Source organism: Penicillium citrinum, assembly GCF_028827155.1.
Source record: "Penicillium citrinum strain IBT 23319 chromosome Unknown utg000001l:1.0-4955037.0:1.0-4956770.0, whole genome shotgun sequence".
Lineage (NCBI taxonomy): Eukaryota > Fungi > Ascomycota > Eurotiomycetes > Eurotiales > Aspergillaceae > Penicillium > Penicillium citrinum.
In genome coordinates, this window is record NW_026622686.1 from 3,297,824 (window position 1) to 3,324,723 (window position 26,900).

At 49.4% G+C, this 26,900-nt stretch overlaps 9 protein-coding genes across 9 annotated transcripts; 3 read left to right on the top strand and 6 right to left on the bottom strand.

Moving 5' to 3' along the window:
• Positions 1-318: 318 nt before the first annotated feature.
• Positions 319-4,142, top strand: pex1 (AAA family ATPase peroxin 1; the record flags this gene model as incomplete). The annotated part of the gene is made up of 4 exons (XM_056640162.1): positions 319-429; positions 489-716; positions 778-856; positions 916-4,142. 4 exons carry the CDS (start codon positions 319-321, stop codon positions 4,140-4,142), a joined length of 3,645 nt encoding a protein of 1,214 aa, XP_056505919.1.
• A 398-nt stretch (positions 4,143-4,540) lies between these two features.
• N7469_001243 (S-adenosylmethionine-dependent methyltransferase) lies at positions 4,541-6,227 on the bottom strand (the record flags this gene model as incomplete). The annotated part of the gene is given in 4 exon segments (XM_056640163.1): positions 4,541-5,132; positions 5,144-5,466; positions 5,520-5,816; positions 5,967-6,227. 4 exon segments carry the CDS (start codon positions 6,225-6,227, stop codon positions 4,541-4,543), a joined length of 1,473 nt encoding a protein of 490 aa, XP_056505920.1.
• A 684-nt stretch (positions 6,228-6,911) lies between these two features.
• N7469_001244 (carbamoyl-phosphate synthase (glutamine-hydrolyzing) CPA2) lies at positions 6,912-10,685 on the bottom strand (the record flags this gene model as incomplete). Its single annotated transcript, XM_056640164.1, has 4 exons — positions 6,912-7,019; positions 7,078-7,839; positions 7,866-10,132; positions 10,334-10,685. The coding sequence occupies 4 exons, from the start codon at positions 10,683-10,685 to the stop codon at positions 6,912-6,914; spliced, it is 3,489 nt and encodes a 1,162-aa protein (XP_056505921.1).
• A 1,018-nt stretch (positions 10,686-11,703) lies between these two features.
• On the bottom strand, positions 11,704-13,462 carry N7469_001245 (uncharacterized protein; the record flags this gene model as incomplete). Its single annotated transcript, XM_056640165.1, has 2 exons — positions 11,704-13,331; positions 13,450-13,462. The coding sequence occupies 2 exons, from the start codon at positions 13,460-13,462 to the stop codon at positions 11,704-11,706; spliced, it is 1,641 nt and encodes a 546-aa protein (XP_056505922.1).
• Positions 13,463-14,416: 954 nt separating this feature from the next.
• On the top strand, positions 14,417-15,406 carry N7469_001246 (uncharacterized protein; the record flags this gene model as incomplete). Its single annotated transcript, XM_056640166.1, has 3 exons — positions 14,417-14,609; positions 14,669-14,742; positions 14,819-15,406. 3 exons carry the CDS (start codon positions 14,417-14,419, stop codon positions 15,404-15,406), a joined length of 855 nt encoding a protein of 284 aa, XP_056505923.1.
• Positions 15,407-15,819: 413 nt separating this feature from the next.
• On the top strand, positions 15,820-16,816 carry vip1 (putative actin cytoskeleton protein (VIP1); the record flags this gene model as incomplete). Its single annotated transcript, XM_056640167.1, has 3 exons — positions 15,820-15,902; positions 15,982-16,068; positions 16,189-16,816. 3 exons carry the CDS (start codon positions 15,820-15,822, stop codon positions 16,814-16,816), a joined length of 798 nt encoding a protein of 265 aa, XP_056505924.1.
• Positions 16,817-17,199: 383 nt separating this feature from the next.
• N7469_001248 (uncharacterized protein) lies at positions 17,200-17,421 on the bottom strand (the record flags this gene model as incomplete). The annotated part of the gene is made up of 1 exon (XM_056640168.1): positions 17,200-17,421. One exon carries the CDS (start codon positions 17,419-17,421, stop codon positions 17,200-17,202), a length of 222 nt encoding a protein of 73 aa, XP_056505925.1.
• Positions 17,422-18,385: 964 nt separating this feature from the next.
• Positions 18,386-21,930, bottom strand: N7469_001249 (putative nonsense-mediated mRNA decay protein (Nmd5); the record flags this gene model as incomplete). The annotated part of the gene is made up of 6 exons (XM_056640169.1): positions 18,386-18,921; positions 18,977-20,844; positions 20,911-21,095; positions 21,155-21,615; positions 21,691-21,769; positions 21,841-21,930. 6 exons carry the CDS (start codon positions 21,928-21,930, stop codon positions 18,386-18,388), a joined length of 3,219 nt encoding a protein of 1,072 aa, XP_056505926.1.
• Positions 21,931-22,425: 495 nt separating this feature from the next.
• On the bottom strand, positions 22,426-26,583 carry N7469_001250 (SKI complex RNA helicase subunit SKI2; the record flags this gene model as incomplete). The annotated part of the gene is made up of 5 exons (XM_056640170.1): positions 22,426-23,106; positions 23,166-23,353; positions 23,415-23,694; positions 23,758-26,284; positions 26,342-26,583. The coding sequence occupies 5 exons, from the start codon at positions 26,581-26,583 to the stop codon at positions 22,426-22,428; spliced, it is 3,918 nt and encodes a 1,305-aa protein (XP_056505927.1).
• Between the last annotated feature and the right edge of the window lie 317 nt (positions 26,584-26,900).

The following is a 26,900-nucleotide window of genomic DNA, read 5'->3' on the forward strand; positions in this document are numbered from 1 at the left end:
GGGCTTCCGAGAAGAAAGGCTCAGCCCCTAGCGCATTTCGGTGGGTAAGGGCAACCAAGCAACCTTGACGCGTGAACGAGGAGGGCACGCGAAAAGAACGCGTCGCAGCGCGTTTCGGAATGCTGACTTAAATTGATGACTAAATTGATGACTAAATTGATGACTAAATTGATGACTAAGTATCTCCGTCGGCCGTGGATAAGTCACCTGACTGTCACGGGCCGAGGTTACTGGGAGGAGTGTGGAGTGGGATGTCCGGGGGATGTTCTACTCCTCACTCTCTCATTCTGCTTGCGACAATAGCTTTGCGCCTTGATAATGGCGCCCAAGAAGCCTTCTACAACGGCCGAAGTAGCCCTTGTTCCGTTGAAGAATTGTCTTGTGAACCTTCCACCATCACTCGTCTCTTTGCTGGTCAATGCCAATACGGTAAGCCGTTCCATCCGTCGGTCAATCCCGCATTTCTAGCTAATGCCCTATTTTCACAGCCCGCCCAAAATGTGATTATTGAATTTCAATTCAAGTCTACTAGTGGCAAAGCCAATGGAGCTCCGCCGCAACGATCTTGCTACCTAGGATGGACAGGCATGCCAAGCAAGCGCAAGCTTGCACCAGTCGTTGCTCGAGATGGAGGATTCTCTAGAGAACAAGAGATATCTACTGTCGAGATTGATACAACCTTTGGAAGACTTCTTGGCCTCACGGAGGGACAGAAGGTATGCATCAACACCCATATTTATTGGAATTCTGAACGTGGGGTAGTTAACTCCCTTGCAGGTCGGGCTTCTTGTACATCTCGATCCACCTGTCGCGCACACCATCAATATCGAACCATTAACTCCGGAGGACTGGGAGAGTATGTTTCTTCTCCGCGGCTCTTATGTCAGGCCTTGTTGCTAAATACTGTGTTTATAGTCATCGAACTTCACGCCACCTTCCTCGAGCTCAACCTCCTGTCGCAAATCCGCGCCCTCCCCAACCCTTCCTATGATGCCGGACAGGAGGAACATATGCACCCATTGGCGCTCCATCTCTCCCCTACATCCACCGCAAACATTATCGTCACATCGCTCACTCCCAATCCACCAACCACATCTCCGTTTGCGAAGATTGCGCCAGATGCCGAGGTGATTGTTGCGCCGAAGGTGCGATCTAAGACTTCCAAGTCTTCGCGCGGTGACAGTCGAAGCACAGCTGGAAGTAGCAGAAGGAGTGCAGGTGGTAGAAGCGGCAGTAGTACAGTTCGTCCCAAGAGCAGCCGCTCGGAATCCAGTAGCCGAGGTTGCTTATACCTGAGAGGCGTTGATCGCCTCACGGCAGCTGAGACGTTCGAGCCGGAGATCGAAGTAGACGAAAATGAAGGTCTCCGCATTTGGGTCGATCCCGATCTCTTGTCTTCTCACGAATTACGAGGCGCGAACTGGGCATGTGTATCTATTGTGCAACCCTCGGGTCTGAAGCCCCCGGTGGATCCTCAACAACAACTAGCTCAGCAAGAGCAGAAGAACAATGAAGCTGGCGCTCCAACCACGAAACTAGTGGCCAAACTTCTTCCGTGGGAAGACGCTCCAGATAATAACCATGTGGCGATGTCCACCCTTCTGTGCAATGCCCTCGGTGCCGACAATTTAGTTGGGGGTATCGTTCGGGTGGAAGCTGCACCACCACAACTGCATCGGTCGGCTGTCAAGACACTGAAGCTCTATCCCTTTATCGCCGACCCGTCAAAGAAGAAGGATGGTCTGAAATTTGGCTCCGATACTGCGGCTTCTCGTGATGCCCTTGCCGAGCGGTTAAAGGTTTTGTACGGTAGCACTGGATCAGATGTTGGACTATTTTCAGGGCCCCTGACAGATGGAATGATTCTTCCAAAGGTTGAGAACCACCCCTCTGTGTCTTCCTTCGATGGTGCCATCATTCGATTCGATCCCCCGTTAAAGGGCGGCCCTGATGATGCTAAGACGATGTTTGGCTGGCTTCTTGGTTCTGAGGCCAAGCTCAACCTCGAGGTCCAAGCTGAAATTGCCAAACCCTCTGATATCAACTCTTCCGCATTACCTACAGATGACCCCATCCCAGCAGAGATCCCTCAAATGGTGGGTATCGACAAGATTATCTCTCAGTCCCTCACCAACTTGACCAAATCCTCCTCTATTTTGCTTACTGGAGGACTCGGTGCTGGCAAGACCGCATTGACTCATCTTCTGGCTAGTCGTCTGCGAAAGGAACATTTGTATAATGTGAAGTACTTTTCCTGTCGCAAGCTTGTCACAGATGAAACCAGGATCTCAAACATCAAGGAAGTCCTTAACCGCTTGTTCATGTCCGCCTCGTGGTGCGCACGTCTTGGTGGTCGGGCAGTGGTAATCCTTGACGACCTTGACAAACTGTGCCCGGCGGAGACGGAGATGCAGGTTGGAAATGACAATGGTCGCAGTCGTCAGAACAGTGAAGTGATATGTTCAATGGTCCGCGAATATTGCTCAATGAACTCTTCTGTTGTTTTGATGGCTACCGCACAGGACAAGGAATCCTTAAACAACGTGATCATCGGAGGTCATGTAGTCCGCGAGATAATTAATATGCGTGCTCCTGACAAGGACGGACGTCGCAAAGTCCTGGAAAAGTTGACTAGCCAAGACAAGCCCACGGAGTCTCTCAATGGTCATGTACGAAGCATAAGTTCCTCTACTCAGGAATCATGGCTCGATCCATCAAATCCTGGAAGTCGCCCCAGCTCATCCGGTGGTGATGGATTCGTCTTAGACCGGGATGTCGATTTTCTCGAATTGGCTGGTAAGACTGACGGTTATATGCCTGGTGACCTTGTTCTGCTGGTTGCTCGCGCTCGTAACGAGGCTCTTATTCGCTCTGTTCAGGATCTATCATCCGAGGGAAAGATGATTACACTTGGCTCTGCAGATTTTGACAGTGCCTTGAAGGGGTTTACTCCTGCATCTCTTCGCAATGTCACGCTTACCTCCTCAACAACCACCTTCTCGGCGATTGGTGGTCTCTTTGAAACACGCAAAACCTTGTTGGAGACGCTGCAATATCCTACAAAGTATGCACCAATCTTTGCACAGTGCCCTCTGCGGTTACGATCCGGTCTGCTACTGTACGGCTTTCCTGGCTGTGGTAAAACGATGTTGGCCAGCGCTGTTGCTGGTGAATGTGGTTTGAACTTCATCAGTGTTAAGGGTCCGGAGATTCTAAACAAATACATCGGTGCCAGTGAGAAGAGTGTTCGCGACCTCTTTGAAAGAGCCCAGGCTGCAAGGCCTTGCATTCTCTTCTTTGATGAGTTCGACAGTATCGCACCTAAACGTGGACATGACTCTACTGGTGTCACTGACCGTGTCGTCAACCAACTTCTCACCCAAATGGACGGCGCGGAAGGTCTCTCGGGCGTCTACGTCTTGGCAGCGACATCCCGACCCGATCTGATTGATCCTGCTCTACTACGTCCTGGTCGTCTTGACAAGTCTCTTTTGTGTGATATGCCCTCTCATGCCGACCGCGTGGACATCATCAAGGCAGTTAGCTCGAAGCTGAAGATGAGCGATGAGGTAGCAACTCGTTTGGACGAAATCGCCTCGAGAACGGAGGGTCTCTCTGGAGCCGATCTCCAAGCCGTTGTGTATAACGCTCACCTTGAGGCCGTCCATGATGCACTGGGTGATCGCACTGCCGATGAAAAGCCTGGCGCGAAGTCAAACGCCACAAAGAATGCCTCCACCAGCTCTTCCAGCAGATCTTTCATCCAATTCCTGTACTCCTCTCAAGAGGAAGCATCTGGCTCTTCCACCTTGCCATCTCCTGCTGTAATTGCAGCCAAGCTGGAAGCTATAAAGAACTCGCGCCGTCGTCAACGCCAGATTGAAAATGGCACAGCCAACAACGGTCCCGCAGCTGCCCCAGCCACTAACGGCGCGGACGCATCTGCAGACGAAATGCGCGACGAAATCATCGTACGGTGGGAGCATGTTGAGCGTTCTCTTGCCACCACCCGCTCTTCGCTTAGCGATACGGAGCGCCGACGCCTCCAGGGAATTTATCGAGAGTTTGTTGTCGGTCGTAATGGTGAAATGCCCAACGGCGAGGCTGCCAATGAGATTGGTGGCCGATCAAGCCTCATGTGAGCCACTGGATATTCTGCTCACTGGAGATTTTGTACATTGTATATATACATATTGCATAGTTTTTGTTTTTGCTCCGATCTTCCAGCTTTTCAGGTCTTATGTCTTGTATTTGGCTCTGCATGGTTGAACACCCCAGGTGTGCATTGCTTTGTAAATCGAGCAAGTTTTCTCAATAAATGTGATCACTACCAAGTCTATTCCCATAGTCTAAATTTAAGTAGTTATACAGTCGCTAGAGAATGGGTCTGAGAAATCCCGACTCATTCATATTACTAGCTAGCTCCTACTATAGCTTTGGCCTAAACAGCTATTACTACTAGGATCTGATTTGAATCACTCAATTCTTTACATCTGCTAGTGCAGACCCATAGACACCTTCAATTCAAAGAATCACAAGTCTATTCCTTGTCCAACGCAAACTGAACCAATCGCTCAAGCTTCTTCCACTCAGCACTAACAAGAGGCTTAGCGGTACTCGGATCAATACCATTAGACTTGAACTCAGTATGGACTTGCTGAAAATTGGCACCAACCAAACTCCTAAATCCGGGCACGGTACAAGATTCCGCTTGCTTGCTTGCAAGGTCAGCCAGGATGTACCAGAGGATATAGTGGAAGTTGATCCCGAAGTCGTGTAATTGAATTGGGTCCTTGGGATCAGGTTCGTAACCCTGTGAAAGAAAAATCGCCAATTTTGCCAGAATCCAGGCGTGGACTTGTCGGACCGGGTGTGCGGGACTATATAGGATCGGGTCGACGCGGAGATACCGGATTGCGGCTTGGATGAAAGCACGGGTGAAGCTGTTGACTGAGAGAAGAGCGACGATCAAATCGTCGCGGAGAGAAGCGTATGGTTGACGGGTAAGAGGCCAGGTAGATGTTTGTTTCAAGGTATGGAGGGCCTGTTCGAGTTTTTGAATTGTTTCTTCGGGGATGTGCTTGAAGCATTGGCGGATTGCATCAGTTCTAATGCTTTTCGCTCGGCCTTTTCTAGGGAGGACTCGTCCTTTGACGATGATTCAAGGAACTTATCCTCTCGGGTATCTGTTCCCTTTTCGCATTTCACGCATTTGCAGTCAAAGAAGTATCTTTCAGACAGCTCTTTGCAGCGAATTTCTTTGGGCGTCGTTGTGTCAATGTATGAGATGAAGATCTGCTCGTTTTTCTTGATGGGACGAATGGCCTTGACAAACAACTCTTCTCCATCAAAGCCAACTGTAGAGTTATATTCGCAGCTGTGGTTGATCAGAGCGGCGTACGGGTGCATGTATAATCCAATTCGGTCATAAATTGCAGTTGTCAAATTGAATGAGTTGAGTTCAAGCTAACAAATTGATCAGTTGATTTCCCAAAATACAGAAACCTCGGCTTTCATACCTTCGCCGCATAAGTCATAATAGCTTCTTCGGTCATGTCCGACTCTGAGTAGTTCTTGATAGCCCTCGACGTCATAATAACCCGGTCGAGATTTGCCTGAAGCTCCTGAATCTCCTTGATGTGTGTCTCAAGATTGGAAAAGGTCTCTAGCTCTTGAGAGCTATACTTCCCACGACCGGTACGAACGACCATTCGCAGAACCGCGCGCGCATTGTTAGGCAACACATTGGGCTTCACCTTTTGATAGATGGAGCATTCCCCGGAATGGGCAAATTTCCAATCTTTAGACTGACAGGTCTATCAGTATTTGATTAGCCGATGCTCAAAGCAATCATGCATTACCCAATATGGTTGATCAATATTCTCCACCATTAACCACATCAATGGTATATCCAGCAAGGGCACAAAATTATGCCACAGCAGTGCTATGATAGCTGTTCAACTCACCCGATCACAATATTTGACCACACGACAGCCAGTACAGGCTTTGAGCTCAGCGCCGATATCCATCTGCCTTTTTCCAAAGCAGCCGGAGCAAGTATCATCAAGACGCGCCGTATCCAGAACGGCCACAAAAGGAACTTTGGCATGCAGGACATCTTCGCCAACCCTGATATCCGAGGTGGCAAACAGGCCATTGCCCATGCCTTCTGAGGCACGAGACTCTGTTCTAGTCGTCACATTTGGTAGAGGGTTTCTAACTGACATTTTGGATGGTTCCTCGTGTGCATTCCATCGTCAACATCGTTCGCTGATATCCGTCGAACGATGCTGATGTGCTTAGTCATTCTTTTTTTTTCTTAAGTGAGGCTGTGAGCCACACACAAGCACGTATTTATTTACGAGTAGCTTTTGAAGGTTCAGAGTTCCTAAAATGTTTGATTTCCCTACTACTACTCGTGGTGTTGATCTAAGGTTCAAAATGGACGAGGGAACAGCTAGTTATACTACGATATCTTGGGAAACAAAATGGGTGAAAAGTGTACATCGTACACTACACACCTCTCAGAAGAGTAATATAGAAGTTCTTTTGTCGCTGAAACACAAAACCAATCGACTACAAACAAAGTCCCGGAAAGAAAACAGGTAGAAGCAGACCCAATTCGTTAGGCAGATACAGATCAGTAGAAAGGGAGTCAAAAGGGTAGCTCTGAATCCCAACCTCATTTCGCCGCGGGCAAAAAAAAAGTCCAAAAAGGAAAAAGAAACCCTCAAGACCATCCAATAAGTAGAAACAGAATATAGAGGGGGAAATGGAAAATGCACGCCTTCTATCAACAAGATACCCCCTGACCCACTACCTCGCTGGAGAAAACGAGGTAATGAACCCGCCTGGTAGTGTCATGGCATATTCGGAGGGTTTTCTGTCATTCTGTGCAAGGATTTATCAATTTACAGCAGCTTGCCGCCAACGAAGTTGGACCAGCTGCGGACCTCAGAGGGGATACCCTCCTGGCGAGGCATCTTCTCGTTCATGCACTGAGCGAAGAGCTGGGCAGTCTGTGAAAGGTGATTAGAATGGACGAAAATATAGAATGCTCGGGGAGGATCAGCTTACCTTGGGCTCCATGAAGAGGGGAACGCTGAAGTCGACGGCATTACGACGCATAACATAGTCCTCATCCAGCTGAGTCTTTCCACGAGTCTTGGCCAGGTTAAAGACACCACGGATGTCGTACTTCTGGAAGACCTCACGGAGTGCGCGCTTGTCCTTCTTGGGGAACTCAATGACCTGGACGGAGGCATTGTCCTTGCAGGTCTTCTCGATGTGGTTCTTGACATCGGGGTTGGCAGCGTAGAACTTGTAGCCGAGAGGGTTCAGGTAGTCAACAATGGCAGCCAGGGTAGGCTGGGTAATGTCACCACCAAGCAGGATACCCTCACCAGGCTCGGGCATACGGAAGTTCATGGTAGACTGGAGAGAGGACCAGTAGGCTTCAACCAGATCCTTACCAAAGCAAGCAATCTCACCAGTGGAAGACATCTCGACACCAAGGAAGGGGTCAGCACCAGCCAGACGGGTCCAGGAGAACTGGGGAACCTTAGTGGCCAAGTAGTCACGCTTCTCACTCATCAGGTCAACAGGCTCGGGGACGTCACGGCCGACAAGGGCCTTGGTGGCAACATCAATGAAGTTGGTGCCCAGGACCTTGCTGACGAAGGGGAAAGAGCGAGAGGCACGCAGGTTGCACTCAATGACCTTGAGCTGGGGCTCAGCACCCTCCTGGTCGGCCTTGATGATCTGCATGTTGAAGGGACCGGTGATATTCCAGGCCTTGGCAACCTTCTGGGCAATCTCCTTGACACGGGCCATAATGGACTCGTCAAGGTTGGCAGGGGGAGAACCAGGGTAGCATCACCAGAGTGGACACCAGCAGGCTCAACGTGCTCACTGACAGCGTGGAGTACGAGCTCACCGTTGGAGGCAACACCGTCAACATCAATTTCCTCGGCACCCTCAATGAACTTGGTAATGACAACGGGGTGGTCGGGGGAGACAGCGCTGGCGTTCAGGAGCTTCTCCTTAAGCTCATCGACACTGTAGATGACATTCATGGCGGCACCGGACAGGACGTAAGAGGGACGGACCAGGACAGGGTAGCCGACGGACTCGGCGAACTTCTCAGCCTCGGAAACGGAGGTCAGCTCCTTCCAGGCGGGCTGGTCGACGCCAATGCTGTCCAGGATCTGAGAGAACTTGTGACGGTCCTCAGCCTTGTCAATGTCCTCGGGGTTGGTTCCGAGAATGGTAGCGTTACCAGTCTCCTGGAGACGCAGAGCAATGTTCTGGGGCAGCTGGCCACCGACAGACACAACGACACCACTAGAATTCTCGAGCTCGTAGATATCCATCACACGCTCGTAGCTCAGCTCCTCGAAGTACAGCTTATCAGCGGTATCGAAGTCAGTGGAGTAAGTCTCGGGGTTGTAGTTGATCATGACAGTCTTCTTGCCCATGTTGCGCAGAGACAGGGTGGCGTTAACGGCACACCAATCGAACTCAACGGAGCTACCAATACGGTAAACACCGCTACCCAGAATGATGATACCGTGGTCATCAAAGGTAACGTCGTGGGAAGTGGCGTTGTAAGTGGTGTACAGGTAGTTGGTATCGGCAGGGAACTCAGCAGCCAGGGTATCGATCTTCTTAACCCAGGGGGTGATGCCGAAGGACTTACGGCGAGCACGAACATCATCCTCGGAGGCACCCACCAGTTGAGAGATCTGCTTATCGGAGAAGCCGAGCTTCTTAGACTTCATCATTATCTCGGGCTTGATACCGAACAGGCTTCCGATCTCCTTCAGCTCATTGTGGCAGTCAACAATGTTCTGGATCTTGTACAGGAACCACTTGTCGATCTTGCTAAGCTCGTGCACCTTGTCAACGGAATAACCCTCATGGAGCATAGCCTGACCAACAGCCAGCCAACGGCGGTCAGTAGGGTTCTGGAGGACGTCATCAAGGTTCTCGAAGTGGTCACCCTGAAGACCAACATACTTAGGGTCGACTTGGCGGATAGCCTTCTGGAGAGACTCCTCGAAGGTACGGCCGATAGCCATAACCTCACCGACGGACTTCATGGCAGAGCCAATATCACGGTTAACATGCTGGAACTTGCTCAGATCCCAACGGGGGATCTTGGTGACAATGTAGTCCAGACTGGGCTCGAAGTTGGCGGTGGTGGTCTTGGTAACGGCGTTGGGGAGCTCTGGAAGAGTGTGGCCGAGACCAATCTTGGCAGCAGTGTAGGCCAGAGGGTAACCAGTAGCCTTGGAAGCCAGAGCAGAGGAACGAGACAGACGGGCGTTAACCTCAATGACACGGTAGTCGAGACCATCAGGCTGCAGAGCGTACTGCACGTTACACTCACCAACAACGCCGAGATGACGGACGATCTTGATGGCAGCAGTGCGGAGCATGTGGTACTCCTCGTCGGACAGAGTCTGACTGGGAGCAACAACGATAGAATCACCGGTGTGAACACCGAGAGGGTCGAAGTTCTCCATGTTGCAAACAGTGATACAGTTGTTAGCAGCATCACGGACAACCTCATATTCGACCTCCTTCCAGCCCTTCAGGGACTTCTCGACCAGAATTTGGGGAGCAAGAGAGAGGGAGCGCGAGGAGAGATCACGGAGCTCATCGGGGTTTGCAGCGAAACCAGAGCCCAGACCACCCAGAGCGTATGCGGAACGAACGATAATGGGGTAGCCAACCTCCTCAGCGGCCTTCAACGCATCATCGACGCTGTTAACAGCAATAGACTCAGCAATAGGGATATCGATCTCCTTCAGAGCCTGAGCGAACAGATCACGATCCTCGCTAGTCTCCAGGGTCTGGATGCTAGTTCCGAGGACTCTGACGCCGTAGCGCTCGAAGATACCCATGCGGTTCATCTGAACACCAAGGTTGAGACCGGTCTGACCACCGAAGGTGAGCAGAATACCATCGGGACGCTCCCGCTCAATGACGTGGGTGACATATTCGGGGGTGACAGGGAGGTAGTAGACCTCATCGGCCAACTTGTGATCGGTCTGGATAGTAGCAATGTTGGGGTTGATCAGGACGGACTGGACACCAGCCTCCTTGAGGGCTTTCAGAGCCTGAGAACCTAGTGGGATGATAAAAACCAGAGTCAGTTATTGTCTGTGAGAAAAGGGACTCTGGGAATTTGTGGAGATGGGTGGTGGATAATGGCCCCCGAATGATTCTCCGCGGGAGAGAGAACCGGAGCACGCGAGCTCCCAATTTCCAAACCCCTGGAAAGAAAAATCGATAGGCGCATCGATCCAATTGACCATAATTCACGTACCGGAGTAATCGAACTCTCCAGCCTGACCAATGCTCAGACCACCGGAGCCAATAACCAGGACCTTTTTGACGTCCACGAGGTTGCTGCCGGGCTTGACAGCACCGCTGGCGAGGTAAGACTCGGCAGTGGGAGTCTTTTGGGCCTCCGCCAGTCGACGCAGAGAGCTGGAGAAGGCGCGCAGCTGCTGAGAGCGAGCGGGCGAGGAAACCTTCTGCAGGCGCAGGGTCGAAGCCGCAGAGCGGACGGAGGTCTGGGAGGTGAAGGTACGCAGAGACAAGGCCGGGCGAGCCTCAGCGAGGCATCGCTGGCGCAGCAGGGAGGCAGCCTGCCCACAGCGAGCTGCAAGAACCATTGCGGCGCGAAAGCGTCGGTAAGAACAGTTCAATGGCTCGAAGGTGGGAAGTGTGTAGAAGATGAGTCCTCGATGTTGCGGAGGTCTTTTTTTTCCCCCACCGCGTCGCTAATTGGCTACAGCCTCACCGTAGAGTTCCACTTTTTTTTTTCCAACAAAAAAAAAGATAATGCGGAATAAAGAGATAGTTAAAAGTGATTGATATTAAAGGGCTTGCTTCAAAGAAGTCAATTGAGAGTGTTCATAAATTCAATATTAATTTTCAAGGGAAAAAGAAAAAGAGAGAAAGGTTTGTTGAAAAACAATGGCATCTATTGACTGTTGAATTTTTCGTCCCGATGAGTCAAATTGAACTGGCGGGAATTTAGGGTCGTGTGGATATACTCTGGGGCGGCCGATGACGCCGTAGTTCGTTCCTGGCATTTACACATATTAATATATGAGTATATTAGTACGGAATACAGTGAAAATGGACTAATAATACTCTGTTTACAAAAGACCATCTCGACTTGGTTAGTATCCAGCAATAAATTAAATTCCCTTGGCTATTCCACAGCTGAGCAGAAAAGCAGAAGAGGAAAAGGTGGCTGGGCCGATGCCGGGGGGGGGGACTATCTTTCTTATCCGTGCGGATCGACAAGTTCGGCAAGCCAATTTGCCTTACGAGATTTTTTTTATTCCTGGTAAAAAGTCTCGAAAACTTGGTCTTGTACAAATTGGAATAGACACGAGGTCTTTGAAAAATATAAACAATTACGACCGCATTCATGAATCATGCATAATGAGTCTCCTTTCCTCTTAGTATTGTCCCGTCTATATATTTAGGTAGATCTTGTGTCCTAGAATATATATAAATACATAAGTACCTACCTATGTACGTATGGCATACCGAATTAATATTGGGTGCACCACCAGCAAAAAGCCATATGTATTTATTTTACCTACCTAGGTATCTACCTAAATATATAGCTACTAGCTACATACTACTGTCCCTCTTCGGCTTTTTGCCTTAATTCGCTCAGTCCACTCCTATTCTCCCATTCAACCTGGCCCAGGGCCCTTTGGGGCCTTTTTCCTGTCGCAAAGAAGACCCACCCACCCCTCGTCGTGCGCGAGCTTCGAAGGTCCATATATCTGACGCTTCCGAGTCAGGCTCCACACCGGCTTGCATGACCTCATTCAGATCTTGATTCAAAATATCGTATACTTCGCCTAATATCTTCTGTGCATCCTGCGTGACCTCGGTTCCCAAGACAATTTTTTGTTGAGCAAAGTCTCGTTCATTCGATGCTGCGGCATTCGAGGCGAAGGACCATGCTTCGGCGAGGTTGATCAGTTCATCAGGCGGGGCTTTATCAGTGGATTGAGTCTGACTTCGGGAATTGAGGGCGGCGACGGCATGTTTGAAGCGTGGCTGCTGGGCCAGAATGGGGTATTCTGGAAGTAAATGACTTTCGTCGCGAAGACGGTGTAGAGCGCGGAGGGTTGTGCTTTTTTCTTTTGCAAGTAGTGCAGATAGATAGGTCTTTTGGAGCGCCATTGACTTCTGGCTTTTAGAAAGTGGGATAAGGTTCTCTGTGGTAAATGCCAACACGTTCAACGGGTCCGGCGGTGGTATTTCTTCTGTGAGGATCTCAGTCCGATAATTCGGTCGAGGAGCAGGCTTGGACGTCACAGTAACAGGTTGACAAGCCTTAGAGGCGACGTCCAGTAGCTCCCGACGAGCCGTAAGGTATGCGGCATATTGTTCGCTAATTTTAGCCCTTTGTTGTTCCATGAGGTATTGGGCTTCTTCAATCTCCTCTGGCGGCATTTCTTGGACCATACTCTCATCAGGATCTCCTTCGCTCACAAGACGTTCTTCAACCCATTGTACTAGTTCATCGCGTGTGCGTCGTAGGGCTCGAAGTTTGACGGCGGGGGTAGGTTCACGCGGGGATACGCCGTCGCCAGAGTCATGTCGAGATCTAACTCTCTCGAATAGCTGCCTCTCCCGATCCAATTGCATCCGAGCACGTACTACTGCTCGTTCAAGATTGTAAACCAGGTCATCTAAATCGGTGTTGGAGTTGGTACGGCCAGTCTCGTCAGTCTCTAAATCCTCTGAGAGCAGCAATTCTGTATGGTGGTGTTCCCTTGCATCGTCTTCCTTTGGTTGGTTGGCAGACTCTCGCGCTTGCAGCTCTACAAGGTAATGCTCAAAGACCTTCAGTTTTGAATGACGACGTCGATCGCGCAGTAGGAGGAGATAATCTCGCAGCTCTGCCCCAGGTTCCTGGGGATCGACAGGGTCAGCAGGGCGGTGCCTGGATGCCCGTTGCCGTCTCAGCGAGGCAACATCCTCAGAGACAGTTTGCAATCCCTTCCGTGCAGCGACATTAGCCTGCAATGCTTTCAAGTATTCCTTTCGTAGGCCCGGGAGATCAGCAGGTATTCGCTTCACATCGGCGACGCCTTCGGTGGGTGCAGACAAGGCGAGGTGAGATTGGGCGACATTCGGGTCGGCATCATCGGGGAAAATGATGTACGATCGTAAATACGACGTCAGAGCTTGTCGAATGCGGAGAGCTTCTTGTCGGGGCTTGATGTAAGGAGCGAGCGGTTTCGCGAAGGGTGGAATGTGGGTAGTAGGGGGGGTCGTAGGGTCTGGTCATGGTGTCATTGGTAGAGGGTAGAGGATAGTTTCCACAGCTGAGTTATGGAGTGAGGTGTGTGTCTTGTACAGGCGCATTTCCTGGCAGCTTTCCAACTACCAGTCCTCCACAGTGGATCCCCATAAACAAAATCAAAACAAAACACCAAGATATCTCGGCCAACATTCGCCTGGCGTTGTTGTTTTGCCGTTTCGAGGTGGGCCGTGATTATGTAACCGCAGATCAATGGAGATTGATTGTTTCGAAGCTGCGAGGAGTCAATGGGATATCTTATTACTGGAGATTTATATGTATCCAAGGTGACGTGGTGTGGTGCTCAAAAGATCTCCCAAAGTTATCATTGATTGATTGGTCAGTCGAAACATAAAAAGCAGCATGATTCACACTGGCAGTCTTTTGGGAGGTCTGAGCACTAGGAACTACATAGTCAAGTGTATGTTAACTATGCGTTTCCATAGCTCTGGGGCAGTGCATTAGACATATGCACGGAGTACTATGTACAGGACATGAATTCGATCGACAGGAACAAATTACGCTTTGTTTTATACTGAAGAGAATGTCATTCGAAGACATCATTACGAGATTCTTGTTAGGAATTATTGGCTGGACAGTATATTGGTATTAGTTTAGTAGAAATAATGATAAATCATCTGCAACTGTGGTAACTAGCTGTGTACTAGTCATATTGTAGCGTATACATAGTGTTCTGTGTACTGTAACTATACCTAGTTACTATGTATATTTACAGTAGTACATAATGAGTTAAAGTGTACGTTTGTTTTGGGAGGGGTCTTTCTTCCCCTTGTCACCTCACTTTACCTCACCTCCCTGCACAAACCTTCGTCAGATGATCATCGGACACGACAATCTGGAATGTTTCAAAGACTACTAGGGAATTTCGATCAAGGGGCTGTGTTGATTAGTACTAGGCTCTGCTCTGCCACGCTATCTCTCGCTGCCCGACGTCGCAAAACATAGTTATAGTTTCTCGGTCCTGCTTTTCCTTTGTTCTCTTGTATGCCTTCTACAGGTTCAGAGGAGCTCATCCACTGATATCCATTTCGCCCTTCTGTCACAATGGCCCCTGACTTGAGCTCTCTCCATTCAAGCTCGACTCAACGTCGACCTCGTGCTGCAACATCGGTCCTACCAACCGTGGTATCACCCTCCTCGGCATCTCGTCAGAGTCCCAGTAAGACAAATCTCAGCCTACACTCAGGTAGTCCACCATTGGGTTCGAGTGAACATGGTATCACTAGCTCAGCACAAGGTAAGCTTTCGGCAAGGATCAGTTCTGTCGGAAGATAGCTTGAGGACTAACATGTCCAGGGCCACTGCGGCATCCCAAACCCCTCACTCCATCAGACCTTCACATGGTCTTAGAAAAGGAACAAGAAGCGATGGTAAGTTCCCTTAAAAGAGAAGAAATACAAAACGATTTATTTAAAATCCAGATTTATAATACTGAGTTTCAAATAGGTAAACCGGTTGACCCGCGAACTTTCTGTCCTTCGTCAACAAACCGCATCAGTAGCATCTACTGCTTCCTCCACCACCTCCAACTTCAATGATTCTACGGAAGGATTCCACCAATCACCTACCCTGGGAAGCTCGACACAGTCTCATTCATCTCGTCGACAGCGATCGTCATCGAGCCTCAGTGCTCACACTCCATCTGCACAAGGTCCTCGATCTGGAAGTGTGTCGGGTATTGCGCCCACTCGCGAAAGCAACATACCTTCTCGGCCAGGCCGAAGTCGTCAGGCATCCCTGACCTCCCGTCGTCCATCAGTTGGATCTTTATCGTCCTATTCATCATACGCCCATGGTGAACACTATAGCAGCAGTCCATCAATTTATCCTCATCGGAACTCTGTGTCGCAAACCTATCTTGGACAGTCCGGTACGCCCATGACGAGATGCGAAGAAGCGGCATTCCAGAGATCCGAGCTTGACATTGTCAAGCGAGAGAACGAACTCCTACGCAAGCGAGTACGGGAGCTTGAGGGGAGCTTGAAAAAACTGAAGGAGGAACCATCTGAGGCACCGACTGGAGCGGACGTTTAAGGTCTAGAATTAAGTACCCTTTCTATCGTTTGGTGCTTATATTCTTTTGTTTATTCTCTTCTTTTATTTTAGCGCACAGCCTGGAGCGATGCATGTCCCGTCTTAAATTCTGGATCACTGCAGGCAGACACATTAAATTCAATTACACCATTCTCATTCATTCTAGGCATCTAATGTATATTCTTATATTTATACTTAATCTTCTATTCTGTTTGCCTGATGTTAGTTCCTCCGGTGGGCCCTCCAAAAGTGTAGAGGCGGTGCAGCCCACCTGCTACGTCACTTGTGGCGTAGCTTGGGCCTTGACTGTTTTTAGTCTGCAGGAAAGTATTTAGTCCTGTTTGCCCCTCCTGAGTTCATCTTGCTTTTTTCTATTATCTTCGAATTCCAGCTTCACTGAATTCCTCAATAATATGTCTACCCACGCCACTGTTCAGGTCTCGGGCATTTCGCCTGCCACTTCCGAGAAGGATGTCCGCGACTTCTTTAGCTTCTGGTATGTATACCCCTCACATGCAAATCTTCCGACAAAATCACATGGTCACTTGTGCTAACTACTTCCCTCTCCAAAATAGTGGCAAGATTGTCAACCTCTCTATCACTCCAGTTTCATCCGAATCCGACTCTCTCAAGTCCGCCAGCGTGACATTTGAGAAGGAGGCGTAAGCTACCCCGCACCGCGTTTCACAAGAGTCGTGGAGATGGCGCCACCCGCGCATCATTTCGCCAACTTCCCCTTGCAATCCCTCAGTATTGTTCTAACATAATGTAATCATCAATAGAGCTGCTAAGACTGCCCTTCTCCTCGACCAAACCCAATTGGGTGGTTCATCCGTCCACGTCGAATCAACCCAAAACATCGACGATATCGCCGGTGGCCAGACCACCAGCGAGAAGGCCGAAGAAGAGCATGAGATTGCCCAGGAAGACAAGCCACGCTCGCGCATTGTGGCCGAGTACCTGGCACACGGATACGTTGTCAGTGATGGTGCGATTCAAAAGGCCATCGCGCTGGACCAGAAGCACGGATTCTCCAACAAGTTCACCACCGCACTGAGCAACTTTGACAAGAAATTCAATGCCACTGAGCGCGCTAAGGGCCTGGATGAGAACTATCAGATCTCCAACAAGGCTGCTACTGGCTGGCGCGGTCTGAACCACTACTTTGAGAAGGCTCTCGAGCACCCGCATGGTCAGAAGCTGCGTGACTTCTACGTTCAGACTGATAAGCAGGTCCGTGATATTCATAATGAGGCTCGTCGCCTCGCCGATCTGAAGCTGGGTAAGAGCTCCGAGGGCGAGACGACCACTGCATCTGCTGCACCCGCCGAGGCTGCTGCCGTTGCTCCGGGTGTTGTTCCTGCGTCTGAGCCGGCCGGTACGGCTGCTCCAGCTGAGCCTAAGGCTTAGATGAGAGTAGATGGATTCTTGATGCCTGTCCAACACTGGGTGTTAGGCATGGTTATTTCATGATATCACCTTGTTACCTTATTTATTTTGTTTTTTAACGACTATCCCTCTGGCTTTGTTTCGGGGTAAGCTTACGATTGATGTATTTTCCACTTCCCGCAGAACCATTTTACATAAGTCGCTTGATACAAATGAGAAATATTTTAGGAACTTTCCTCCGGGAATTTGCAATGTTTCTCTCTACTATGTGAAATTTCAAGTCGATATTACTTCCAAGAACAAAACCATATAAATTTAGAATGATATCATCGTAATTTGAACAAGACACTTAAATCATTTATCATCGATACATAATGCTTCTCCCGATTCATAGATATTCCCCACTATTTCGCATACTTTGCCGCCTCGGCCTTCTCCAATGGATGTTCCGGGTTACTGGGCAGACTGTTTCGCTTGTTCTCTTCAGACTTTTGCTGCGCAAATTCCGGTGCAGGTCGAGCGCCGAGTGACTCGTCGATCTTGCCGCTACCAGGGACGTCCTTTTGTTGGGAGCCGGTCAAGCGCTCTGGGTCGGGGGATTGACGGCCGGGAAGTTGAGATGACATAATGGAAAGTCGGTATTGGGATATGGAGATCTTAAAAGATTCTGTAGTATATCTGTTGAAGTGATGCGTTAGATGAGTTGAAAAAGAGTGGCAAAGACTAGTATATCATCTGATTGGTGTGGTTATTGAACACGAACCGATTTCGGGATAGACAGATAGTGGTAGTAGGGAGTAGAAGGCCACTTGATTGAATAATTCAATTGATAGATATAAGTGCAAAATTGAGGATGCGAGCCATTTATATCTGGTCTGAAGTTCCAAGTTGACGTGACCAGCGCAAACCAGACATGGTGCGCGTCTCATCATGATGACGTTATAACCAGGTTCGAGGTGGATATCGCCGCATTGGGGAATTGACAGCTTCTCACCGGGTACTTTATAGATATTTTATTTAATCATACTGTAAACTGCATTTGTTGTCGATCTTCCCTTTCTGAATTCTGTGTTCCATGTAATCAAGACTCTTTAGTGATATCATCCCGGGGATGCCACGTGGGGCGGCATTGTTGTATGAGAAGAGTAGAAAACTACGGGAACCCTTGGACTAAAGGTAGTTCAACCTATAGCGGTAGAGATCAAGGACAGGAAGTGCAAAATCTACTTGCTAATTGCATGATTTGAACTCGGTATTTGTGTGATGAGGCTGATGTACTTTATCATGAGGATGGTGGTGTTCTTGGGGAATCTGTGCAGGGAGGTGGATTAGAAGGGCAGGGGGTAGCGACTTTTGAGAGCACATCAGCGGCGACATGATATAAAGGAAAAGAGGAAACATAAGCACATATAGACGGGAAAGCAAGACGTGATCTAGACAATTGGAAGAAGACATGAAATAGGCATATGTCTCGTGAGGAAAGGATGCGATAGACGGGTATCCCGAACAAGACCAGACATTGACGCAGCAACCAGCCTCGCTGGCTCTGCAAAGTTGTTAGGCACAGTTGACCCTGTTTCTACCGTCGGTCTATTGGTTGCCGTTGGGCTGCATGCCCGCTGCAGCGGCGGCTTCGGCGTTGGCAGCAGCGGCCAGTGCCTTGGCGTCAGCCTCGTGGAAAACGGCTTGGATAATCTGTTGCTCCTCGGGACCGAGGACCTTGGTCAGACTGTCATATAGCTGGGGCTGCTCTGACTGGAGGTCTGTGGAAATTGTTAGTTTATAAATAATAGGAGAGTGATCAGGCCTAGAGCGGAGCGGTGACATACTCAAAAAGACATGCTTGAACATGCCATAGGGTTCGACCTTGTCCAATGGAGTCTCGAGAAGACTCTCCTCGTCCATTTCCTCTTCTTCATCATCGGCAAAAGAGCCGAATTTGCGAGCCTCCTGGTTGAGGAACTCGAGGTAAGCAGCGCTCTCATCGGCAACATCGCCGTCAAGAGCAGTTTCGCCTTCCTCCTCGTTCCATTCAACTTCGCCGTCCCAGTCGTTGTCAAGGTCTTCATCATCTTCGAGATCATCATCGAGAGTGAAATCGGATTCCTTGGTGGCATCCTCACGTTCTAGAAATTCAAAATTAGTATAAGCAAAGACTTCAAACTCCAATGGGATACATACGCTTGAGAGCAGCAGGCAGAGTCTGGAAGAGTCTTGTCACACCCTGCAGCAACCTCGGCCAGCCCTGTTGGACGCTCACGGGAACATCACCTCCCTTCAGAGTGAGAAGCGAGCTGATTGCAGCAATGGACAGCTTCTTGTCATGAACACGGCGGAAGTTGTCAATATTGGAGAACCAGGTGCTAAAGAATTTGTTTGTCCAGCCTTTAGCCTCAAGGACCTGAAGACTGAGGACAGGGTTATAGTAAATGGCGTTGATCACCATCTCCATCAGATGGATACGGTATGTCTTGGTCCGCACCTCGGAGGTATCGATGATGTTCATAGACAGCTCGATAAAGAGAGGAATGTATTGGTCGATGCTTCCGCGAAGGTTGAGCATGAGGGTTTCCGCCAGCTTACAACCGCAGATGCGATCAACACCACCAACATTCTCGTCCCGGAAGATGTCCTCAACCATACCTACGAGTGCACCAAGGTAGGCAGGGTTTTGCACGAGCATGTCAGATCCATAAGAAATGTAGTTATCAAGTGCCGGAAGCATGTCCTCAAGGTACAACTCGGCGCCTCCCTTGAAGGTCTTATGGATCAACTCGAATGCTTGCCACATTGTAGGTGAGATGTTTTTGGATGCGAAAGTACAGCTGTCAATGATCTCAAAGACTTCGTTATATAGATCGTAAAGCTTGTTCTCCAAAGTGATGCTAATGACAGGCATCAAAATAGTCTCAAGATGGAGGAGAACATCGGGTGTGCTCTCAAGAGTCAAAATCAGTGTTCCAATGGTCTGCAAGACGCCCAACGCAGTGATGCTCTTGTCGTCCAAGAAGTCACCAAGATTGTCCTCGTCGCCCTTGCTGGCATTCCGCTCAAGGACCTCGCCAATAATGCGCATATATGTGTCGCGCAGCTGCTCACTCAAGGCCACGGCGAAAGGAGTCAGTTCCGCGGAGAAGACCTCGACGAAATCTTCCATGACGTTGGCCAAAGCATCAACATCGACCTCATTGGCCAGTTTAAGGAGCTGCTGCATGATCTGGGGGATATTCTGCTGCATAGACGTGCGAATGACATCGTGGCGGATGAGAGGCTGCAAAGCGAGAGCAGCCTCAACACGGACAGGCAATTCGGGATCAGTCATCGATTCCAGGATGTTACGGTAGATGACCATGAGGTTGTTGGGGTCCTTGAAGTCAAGCTGTTCAAACTTCTCCAGAGTGTCACAAGCACGAGCACGCAGGAATCCGTGGGGACTGCGGAATTCAGGGAAGACGTGTCTGACGAAAAAGTACTCGACCTGATCGGCGATAGGGCTCTTCTTACCCAAAATGACCGAAGAAAGAGAGCCAATCATGCGCAGAGCACCCTCCTTCTCGCGGGGAAGCTTTTGATCATCAGAAGCAGCTTCGTACTTGCTCACGACGCTGTTGACGAATGTCAGGATCGCGAAAGTCTGCTTCTTGCGATTCTTGGTGAGGGAAACCAGGAAGTTTGTCGCAGCGATATCGGGAGCGGAAACCTCCTCGTAGTAGTTCAGCTTGCGGTGGAGGTACTCCGAAGGGTCATCCTCAAACAATTCAATGTCCTCATCCGACTGGCACAGGGTAGGGAAAACAAAATGAGCGATCAAGTTGTCCATGTGCGGCTTCAAGTGATCCCACATCGTTTTGGGCTTGACGCATTCTTCCATGAAATTCAAAGTGTAAGAGAGAGCCGGGTTGCTGAGCCATTGAGCCTTGGATACCCATTTGTCGATCTCCTGGAGATATCCCTTGAGGATTTCGGGCGCGAATGTGCTGATAAAGGTCTTCGCATACTGGGTGTAGTCAGGAGTAGAAGATTTAGTCATTGTCGAGGGGTTTCCGTATCTAGAATTACAATTTTGATGTCAGACGTAAGGTCGCAATGGAACCCAAGGTGACTGGAAGTCATACCTGATGAAGAGACGGTTCAAGTTGGCGTATGCCCACTTCTTGCACTTCCACCAATGGTTCAACTCGCGCTCCTCCTTCGAATCTCCCATGGAGTTTGCCGGAGGTGTCTTGGAGATAATTCGCAGGAACAATGTGCACCAGTCCACGGTAGACTGGTGGCTCTGGAGGGAAGGCGAGAGTTCGAACTAAAAGATACATGTTAATTCTCCCGAGTCTTTTCGAAATAAAATTTGGAGGCTCATACACAAATCGCATGTTTGTAGGATTTGACGATGATACGGAGCATCTCGGCGGCCTCCAGGCTCTCCTCATCAACCAGTCGTTGACCGATACCAAGCAGCTGCGGGAACGAATGCTCCACAATCTTATCAAACTCCTCCCGCTTTTCTCCAGCCTTGTAGCGATAAACACGGCAGATGGCCAGAAGGCACTGCAATCCGGCGTAGACGGTGTTTGCATCATTGGTACCAAGAAGCTGAATAGTAAGGTCGAGGAACCCAGGCCATTTCTCAGGGAAATCGTGCTGCAGGATTTTCTGGAGAAGGGGAACAAGCTGAGCGCGAACATTGGGCGGGGTTGACGCCAGAGCAGGGATCAGTCGCTCACGGAAACCGGGCTTCTCGGATTCGGGGACGGGGGCTCGCTGCGGATTGTCATCGATAGGCGCCCAACCTCTGTTGATACGGTTCTTCAGGTAGACACCGGCTGATGAAGCAGAGAGCGGTTAGGATGAGAAGGATGTGTATGGACAAAATGAACGCTGGGTGAAAATTTCCTCACCAGAGAGCTGAACAGCATTGTTTTGCTCGCCTTGCAGAATATCTAACAGCGCATTGATAAATCCAGGCTGGGATTCGGCCTAAGATTGGGGAGGTTAGCCCGCCGCTATTAGTTTCACGGGGTCCACGTTCACTTGATATCACGACGCACATATTTAAGATCAAGCTCCGCCTGCTGACGAATGCTTGTGTTTGCATCCAGTGTACACTGGATACGGTCTCGAAGGGCCGTAACGTCCATCTTCACACCACCTGGGGGCACCCCAGCGCCAAAAAATCACAAAAAGGAAAGGAAAAAAAAACTCCAACAAGGAACCCCCGAGGAATACGGGCCGGTACCGATGATGAACAGAGAGAGGGAGGGGGGGCGACGGGGTCAAGGACGAGGAGGTCCAAGAGGGGAAAAGAATGAGTTTAAAAAAGTGTAGAGGGGGGTCGGTGGAAGGGGATTTTCGCAGGCGGTCGCCCCGCAGCTAATCAGCGGCCGCACACTGTTTTTTCTATATGAACCGGGCTTCATGGCTTTTCCGGGCCCTCGGCTTTTTGTGAAGTTTCTTACTATGACTAGGGTTATTAGGAATTACGAGTGTACGTTTGAAATTAGTCTCACTGGTTATGTATTTTAATTGAACTAATGGTAGCAATGTTGCTCGTAGTCGGTCGTAAAAAGTGACGCATATAAGGGACACACAAGGAGTAAGTCCCCAAAGAACGGCCAACGAAACGCCTAGTGCATTTACATGTATAACGATGCAGCAAAAATAACATCGCGTTTAATCAGTTCTTGGGCCTGTTGCATCTTGGTATAGAGTGAAGGATCACCGACAAGCTTGGCAGCATTCTTGACTTCGCGGCAAGTCTCGTCAAGTCGACTAATGGTCCGGACAATGGTGCCCTCCATCACATCAGTTAGGTCAGTAATGCGATTGAAAGACATTCCCTTGGCCCATTCATAGACCACCTCCGCCAGGCCAAAGCGCGGTTTGCTGGCAAAATCATTGGAATCTTCGCTAGACTGGATAACCTGATGCAAGACCTGGAAGTCATTCACTCGCTCCGAAATACGGATAATGGCTTCCTGGCCCTTCTCCAATCGAGGTGTGAGTTTGGGGGTACTCTCTGTTTTTTCTTGGAACACAAAGGCAGAAAGAAGAGCAACGATCTCTTCGGGCTCGTATTCGGCGAGAACATTCTCCAGAACCAATTCCGTCAATACCAGTTCGTCCGCAGAGTGAATCTCGCAGGCCACCTTGCCCTTCAATTGCACTCGACCTGCATCGTCCACAAAGCCTAACTCCTTGAGCACATGAATACGCTGTTCATAGTCCGGAAGAAGCTGGAGATTCTGATCCGACATCAATTGCTTCAGCTGTGAGATATTCTCCTTGACTTGCCATTCATCATTTTGCATTTCGAACTGTAAAGACACGAGGTTAGGATTCGATAAGTCTATTGTCAAATATCCTTCCAACTCACATGTTTCAAGAAATTGGGGCACTGTAAGCAATGACCAGACTGGGCAATCTGGGCTTGAGCCTGTCGTTGATCTAAGATGTCTCGAACTTGAAGCTCTTTGATGCAAGACCAATCGATTTCATCCCATGCATTCTTCAGCCAAGAAGAGGTATACTTGGTCAGCTCCTTATCTGCGACCTTTACAGCCTCTATTTGAGATAATATATATTAGTCCCGATCAAATGGACGGAGATAGTTGGATAAGCTAACCTTTCTTGATATTCAAGAACCAGATGGGACCTGTGACCTTAACTTGAGTATTTGTGACACACTCAAGTTCCGTCAAGGGAATTTTAGCAACTTTCAAGTGCATCGATGCACCATTTTGAGGAAGCTCTCGGAAGAATTGCCGAAACTTGGGTAGAAATGGCAGGATATCACTAGGGTGACGCTTTGAGCTAATAGTGCCCATCTCGAGCACCTGAATACATGGTACTGTTCCCGACGTGACACCTTCCTTCACTAGAATACCAGCGGTACGCAGTCCATCCTAAATGTTTTATTAGACTCAATGAATTCTCAGGCTTGCCTCAAGGACAATAAATCCACATACCTTTTGATAAACCACCAACCTCTTGATACTAAACAACCTTTTGCCCACGGGAGACGATAGCAAGTTCGCATGTAGCTCATTAGTGAGTCGCTTAAACTCAATCGAAGCCGCGTGGCAAGCTTCAAGATCAACGTCACAGATTTCACAATGCTCTCGTTTGATTTTTGCCAAACTGGCTTCAGAAAGCTGAACCTGCTTCTCGTGTTCTGGCAGAAGTGCCTGCGTTGCATTCTCGCTGAAACTCCTTTTGATCATTTCTTCGATCTTCAGTGCCTCCACACGAAGAAGATTCAGGATCATGTTGTAAGTCAGTCGGAATTGAGATCGAAGCTTGGTCGGGTCTCCCAGTATCATCTTCTTCAGGGCCGCAGCGGGCGGCGCTTCATCACGACCACTGGCAACGACGATCACATAGCCAACATTGTCAAGACCTCTGCGTCCAGCACGCCCAGCCATCTGCGTATACTCACCAGGAAGCAAATCGCGGAATGCTTTTCCGTCGTGCTTACGGAATCCAGAAAACACGACAGTTCGAGTTGGCAGGTTAAGACCCATAGCAAATGTTTCGGTGGCGAAAAGAACTTTGACAAGTGATTTGGCGAAAAGGATCTCAACGATTTCCTTCATGATGGGCAGTAAACCACCATGGTGTACTGCGATACCACGACTGAGTAATTCACGGAGATTGAGGATCTGAGGGAGATTTCTGTCCTCAGGTTTGAGTCGGGTGAGGGACTTCTCAATGAACATGTGGATTAAGCTCTTTTCAGAAGCATTGCAGAAATCTTGCTTCGAAAGAGACTCTGCGTTCTCTTGGCAGCGTTTCTTAGAAAAGACGAAGATACAGCCTGGTAACAACTCTTCCTTGCGAAGATGGGAGACCAATGAGACCCATATGGTTTTATCCTGGGCCGCAGATGTCCGACCACCTCCGCGGCCCGTACGAGCAATATTTCCGGTGCCACGATTAGCAGGCTGGCCACGATTACCGCCTCCACGTTGGGGAGGACCACCACGTTGTCCACCACCCCGGCCCCCTCTAGCCCCAGGTTGACCGCGTCCTCCTCCTCGTCCTTGTCCCTGCGGCCCTCCTCGCTGTGTTTGAGCTTGAGCAAGGGCATCAGCTTCTTTCTTGGCTTTGGCATCCTTGCCCGACATAGCATCGTTTGCTTTCTTCCAGCCAGCCTCGAGAAATCGCTTGTTGGAGTCAACAATCTTGTATTTATCCTTCCCTCCCCAGAGGTAATGCTCGAGGGGAACGGGTCGCTTGGGGGTGGATATCACGTAGATGTCTTTCTTCTTTGTGCGACCCACCCAAGATGCAAACTCGTGGGTATTCGGTACAGTTGCGGACAACAAGATAAGGGTGACATGCTCCGGAAGCATAATGATGACTTCTTCCCAAACGACTCCACGTTCAAGGTCATTCACATAATGTACTTCATCAAAAATGACAAACTCGACATCTCGGATAAGATCTGCACCGCGGTAAAGCATACTGCGCAGAATTTCTGTGGTCATAATCAAGCAGCTAGCCTCCGGATTGATTTGGACATCGCCTGTAAGAATTCCAACATCGTCAAAAGTTGTGCGGAAATCACGGTATTTCTGATTGCTGAGAGCCTTTATGGGAGATGTATAGATGGCTTTGGTCATGTGTTTAGATGCAAGTGCAATCGCATACTCCGCCACAACTGTCTTTCCGGCCGACGTATGGGCGGCAACAAATACCGAGTCACCATTTTCAAGGTGATAAACGGCTTCCTTCTGGAAAGTGTCCAGTTCGAACGGCCACTCTCTCGCCATGTCGGGGACTAACTCACTGAAGTTGGTGATTTCCTTATTCACATCAACGACATGAGCCCATTCTCTGCCCTTCTGCTTTTGAATTCCAGCCAGAAGTGGGTTGCGCGGCTCCAAAGCCGCAAACTCCACGGGCAAAAGAGCGTCGATATCCTCCTCTTCATCGTCGCTTATCTCATTCTCACCATTGACTTCGACATTTTGTGGTGTTTTATCTTCTGTTGCTTTTTCTTGCTCATCAATCTCAAGATGGCTTTCCTCTTGGAGAAGAGCTTGTTCGACTTCTTGATCACCTTCAGTAGAATCTTTGGATTTGCCTTCCTCGAATACATGTCCTCGTGTGAACCCTGGAGGTACTGTCAGAAGACCACCATCGCTTCCGAAATCGATAATCCGGTCAAGACCGGTCTGCTTTCCCCCGCTCCGTTTTTGCTCTGGGCCCTGGATACCAGCTTCCATTTCAGCAAGAGCTTCGACACCCTCTAAGCCACCTGGTGCGAATGGGAAGAAGCCTGCTGCTCCCCTCACAAATTCCGCACGCCCAGCAGGACGACGAAGTAGAGAGGTGGAGTTCTTGGCAGTTTCGCTCGTTGCTGGCACTGTCACCTCATGATATCCAGTCACCCTTCCTTCCAAGCCCTCTCGTGTGAATCGAGTTACAGTTCGTGTTTGTGTAGGAGCAATCTCAAATAGATCGGTGGTTTCTGTCGGAACCTCCCATCGTCTCAAGAAATAATTAGCCAAGTTCATTATTCTGCGAAGGAAGAAGTGAGAGGCCTACTGTTGGAGTTGGTTGAGCCAGCTAGGCGTGAACTTGGAAGATGGAGTCAAAAATTCCGCTTCCAACTCCGCTAGAAGTTCCTTCCCACTCTGGTGTGCCTGTTTGCGAGGTCCAGGGCCGCTTGTCGCGCCATCTTCGCCCTCCACAGTCTGAGTCTCGAGTTGAGTTTGTATCGTGTGCGGGTCAAGAGCCTCAGCCGTAAGCTTCAAGCCTTGCATGGCTGAAGCTAAAGAGTCCGCCATTGTTTGTAAAAAGTGTTCAATGGTCAAAGAACTATCACCAAGTCGTATTCAGTTCGGTAATGACGGCCCACCCCACATTGATGTGCGATTCGGTGAGATGAAGATGAAGGTTTGTTCACAAAACTTTCACACAGTTACACAGAGTGCGAATTCGATCCGCAACAGTAATGAATTGCCGTAAGGAAGCTCTACAAAGCAGCAATTCTGAGTGAGTCTCGGAGGTGAATGATCCCCGCTAGCAGGAGCTCATGAGGCGGCAATCAGCGGCAGTATTGAGGCGAGGATGACTGACGTCGTGTGGGGCTTGGAAGTATGAA